This window comes from Aplysia californica, unplaced genomic scaffold (genome assembly GCF_000002075.1).
Source record: "Aplysia californica isolate F4 #8 unplaced genomic scaffold, AplCal3.0 scaffold00061, whole genome shotgun sequence".
Lineage (NCBI taxonomy): Eukaryota > Metazoa > Mollusca > Gastropoda > Aplysiida > Aplysiidae > Aplysia > Aplysia californica.
Genome location: NW_004797331.1, coordinates 1209411 through 1214045, shown reverse-complemented (window position 1 = coordinate 1214045; position 4635 = coordinate 1209411). Strand labels below are relative to the sequence as shown.

Here is a 4635-nt window from a genome sequence, read left to right as displayed (position 1 = left end):
CCAAAAAAAACCCACCAACAAAAAATAACCAAAACAATATAAAACATGTTTTTGAGTTGAACGAGCTATATTGACGGTCCCACATTGGCTGCTTTCAGTACTGCATTTGAGATTTGTTTCATTTTTGCACCGACAGATCCAGAACATTGACGAAATGAGAACAGAATTTTACAAAGGAGTGGGGATGCCTTTTCAAATCAACAACGTCGATGCCACAGGTTGGTATCTGCACCATCAGACGTCATTAATGAATCTTAAACTCCTCAGCGAAGAGTCGGGAATAGGACGGATTTTGGTAGGCTGGTAGGGAGGGATGAGGGCTTGGGAATGAGAGGAGGAAGTGAGGGTATATCCCCCATTCCAGCTCTACTCATAGTCCAACCAGAGAGCCCGTGACAGTCTCGGGCCAGGCAGTGAAGGAGTCTAATATTTGTATCTAATCCATTAATTTGTCCATATTCATTTTCTGTACAGAAGTAAACGAAATTACGTTAATATGAAAAGTGTATGTACGTTGGAGGTAGATCGTTCCTAACAATGGATACGCTTTTTCTCAGAAAGTGTAGAAGGAGGCCATGGTCCTGACGAATCTGATCGTCATAGAATGGCTGGTTACTGGGTTGTTTTTTTTTATCGGAGAGTGATTTTCCTGTTATTTCGTTTATTGTTTTATCCAATGATGTTTGTCTTGTTTGTTTGTTCATTTCATCAGAAAGAATGTGACTTGTATGTTAGTACTATTTCCATAACGTAGACAGAATCTTGAGACAGTTTTGTGACCTTTTGCAGACACCAACAGTTTGTGTGTTGATTTTCAATTGAGAGATTTTTGCTTTTCTTGATCTCATTCAGTGGCGGCGAACACCGTATTTGGGATCACCTCAGCTGTTCTCAATGGCCTAGTGAGTCCGAAGGTCTTAGACGACCCTGTCATAGAGGTAAACGACTCTCACGCAGAATGATCCAGCCAGCCCCCTACTCACTGGTCTCATTTCCGCTCTCGTCTTTGCTGTCGTATCTCCCTCTTCTTCATTTCTTCATCCCTCTTTCTTTTCTTTTTTTCTTCCTGCCTCTTTCTAGGTTTTTTCTCTTTTTTTCTCTTTCTATTCTTCTTTTTCCCTCCCTCATTTTGATTTCTTCTTTTCTTCTTCCTCCCTCTTTCTGTTCTTCTATTCTTTCTCCCTCTTTTTCGCTCCGGCTGTTGTGTCTGCTTCTTCCACCCTCCTCTGTTTCTGGTGCTCTGATCTATACTTCATTTTTTAAAATCGAAAACACAATTGGTGTCTATAAAGCTGTAAACTACAAGTAGTAAGAACAAATTAAGGAAAAGGCCATGTGGAACCTGCAGAAGAGTCACAGAAAATGGTGTACAGAAAATGGTGTACAGAAAAGTGGGAAGAGTTGGAATAACATGAAGAGGCTAGCCAATGATATAGAAGGATGGAACGAGTTTGTTCGTGGTCTATACCCTGATGCAGGGTGAGAAAGGCAGTGATTTGATGTGATTATCTCGATCTTTCTGCTGGGATGTTGCACCCCTCTCAACCCGGGTAGGCCCTGACAGGCAGTGTCCGAAGCCCGACTCAATTTTTGTCCACGGGGGTGTCATAAAATACCTACATTTGAAAAAAAAAGAAGACAACAGCCGTTTTAAAAGCTTAACCACAAATAGCCTTGTAAACCCCTAACTTTTGTTGTCATTGAGACTTCTCTGTCGGGGTGTACCTTTAGCCCACATGGTATCATGCGGGACTACAAAGCGTGTTACCTTGGCTCGATTCTTTAACAGTGGGTTTTGAACTCTGGGGACTTAAAAAAAATCTCCACCCATTTGGTTCAGTTCTTCGGAGATGGACGTTAAATTCGTAGGCCCTACCTCTTCAGTAACCTTACTGTATAAAAGCAGTGTTACACTGACGACTATACTAATTATGTAAAAAAAAACAACCAACAGCAACAAAAGGAAATGACTTAAAATAAGTAGACCTATATTGTCATTGCTCTAGCAAAATGGCATTACTTTGAGTTATGTCAAAATGAAACTTGCCTTTTACTTAGTTTGGTAGTGCTATATATCTATCTTTTTGGTAAATTCTAAACAAAAAGTATGTACTCGCAGTCACAAAAGAGACAGGGCAAGTTTTACCATTATCAGATGACAATAAATAGTCTAGTTAAACAGGGTTTTTTTCGGTTATCTCAAAAGGTGCAAAAATGAGATGTGCTATGTGCCATGTTACTAGCACAGTGACGATTATGTTAAATCGATACGACGAACAATTCTGCCTCTATATTAACCAGTCATGAATGACAAAACTCCCCTCCTCGCTCTCTTGCTCCCAAACCCTGCCCTCCCCAGAGCCTGTACCACAACACGTCCGCCCTACTGGCCTATGAGATCAACACAAACATGACGAACCGCCCGGATGTCGCTCTGCTCTATTACCCATCACAGATAGAGTTTGATTGGTTCGTAGCCCGCTCCTTTGCCGTGATGGACCAGAAGAGAAGGAAAGGACCTCTGCCCAGACCAGTGAGGCGTGTTTTTTTTTGTGTGTGAGGGTGTTTGTCTTGTTTGTTTGTTTGTTTAAAATGAGGGGGTTTGTCTTGTGTGTTTGTTTGTTTGTTTGTTTGTTTGTTTGATTATGTAAAAGAGTTTGTCTTGTTTGTTTTAAGTGAGAGTGTTTGTCTTTTATCCGAGCGTGTTTGTCTAGTTTCTATGTTTATGTGAGAATGTTTGTCTTCTCTGGGTTTTTTCCGAGAGTGTCTGTCTTGTTTCCACGTTTGGTTTTTTTTTGTTTGGTGAGAATGCTTGTCTTGTTTCTTTGAGTTCTTTTTTAAAATCCTAGAGTGTTTACCTAGATTCTTTGTTTTGTATGAGGATGTTTGTCTTGGTTGTTTGTTTTGTCTGAGAGTGCTTGTCTTGTTTATTTGTTTTATCCGATAGTATTTGTCGTGTTCCTTCGCTTTCCTTGAGAGTATCTGTTTTGTTTGTTTCTTTTATTTGGAAAGCATCTGTCTTGTTTGCTTGTTTGTTTGTTTTTTGTTAAACTAGCTATCTTGTTTGCAAGTGTCTTTTATGTGAACATTTTTGTTTTGTTTGTTTGTTTTATTTAAGAGTGTGTTGTTGTTTTTTTGCGTGATTGTCTTACTCGACAGTTTGTGTCTCACTTGCAAGTGCGTGCACGCCCGAGCGTGTGTGTGTATGTGAGTGAATGTGTGTGTGTGTGTGTGTGTATGTGTGTGTGTATGTGTGTGTGTGAGTGTGTGTGTATTTGTGTATGCATGCACCTGTGTGTGTGTGTGCATTTGTCTGTGTATACGTGTGTACGTATGTGTGTGTGTGCATATGTGTGCGTCTGTGTGTGTATGTGTATGTATGTGTGTGCGCGTTCGTTCGTGCGTGCGTGCGTGCACTCGCTATTGTGTTTGAGTGTTTGCTTCTGAGTGTACACCCCCCCCCCCCAAACTCCCCTTCCCAGATCATGGAGACAGTGTACCAGATACTGAAGAGCGCCGTGGAAGGAGAGATGACCAAATACATCCTGTCCAAGGGCAAGAAAGACGAACAGGGCGGGATTTACTACGACGACTTTCTGGGAGACGGGGATCTAACACATGACAACAAAACTCTGGTAAATTACGATTTGCTTAAATACGATAGGCCTACATACTACCCTGACAACAAGACTGGGTAACGGCATGGTGTTTGTTTACATGATATAATATTACCACGACAACAAGACTAATAATAAAGTAGTGGTTGTTAACATGATATATCACCATGCAAACATGACTGATAATAGAATAGTGTTTATTTAGATGAGATATCACCATGGCAACAGGACTGATGAAGGAGTAGTGATTATTTAGATGAGATATCACCATGGCAACGAGACTGATAATAGAAGGGAGTTTATTTACATGAGATATCACCATACAAGACTGATAATAGAGTAGTGTTTATTTAGATGATATATCATGATATCAACATTGTATGATACATCAAAATGACAAAAAGGCTCTGACAACTTTAAAGCATGTGTTTATATGATGCATTGCTATGACAGCAAAGTTCTGGTAACATTGTATTCGTCATTAATATTATAATCACAGAAGTACCAGCAAATGACGTTTTATGTTCAACTTCGTATTCACCATTGATAATTTATTTATAGAGACACCAGCTACATAATGTTAAGGTGCTGTTTTAGCCCTATAACCTTAATGTTATATTATATACCAGAGGACTATAGAGAGTGGTTAGTGGGTGCTCTGGTGTTGTTTCCTACTTCTTTCCTATCAAACATTTATTGTCCACATTTTTCCTCTTCTTTTTTTGTGTTGGTTACTCTCTTATAACAACAACCACATTCGACACTTATATTATGTCCTTATTGTTTTGCAAGTGCGTAAAAATTTAACTAGAACTAAAGAGTATTAAAAAACAGGTTTCTGACAGGGAGTGGGGTTGGGGTACCCTGTTTGGTTTTTAAAAGCTGGTTGGAAAGTTTTCATCAAAACACAAAACAATTCAAATAGTCGAAATTGCTGTGCAAAAATTCATATCAAATGTACATATGAAAATGATATTCAATAAAATGTTTGAAATTTGGATACTTCAAAATAGCTCTC

The 4635-nt window shown here is 39.4% G+C and overlaps 1 protein-coding gene across 1 annotated transcript in view; it reads left to right on the top strand.

Moving 5' to 3' along the window:
* The window catches only part of LOC101854700, a gene marked incomplete in the record, with an annotated part of 22662 nt that overhangs the window by 11812 nt on the left and 6215 nt on the right, over nucleotides 1-4635 (top strand). The window contains 4 exon segments of the mRNA XM_035968479.1: nucleotides 137-218; nucleotides 853-938; nucleotides 2360-2533; nucleotides 3483-3635. Of these exon segments, the coding sequence (XP_035824372.1) occupies nucleotides 137-218; nucleotides 853-938; nucleotides 2360-2533; nucleotides 3483-3635 (495 nt within the window).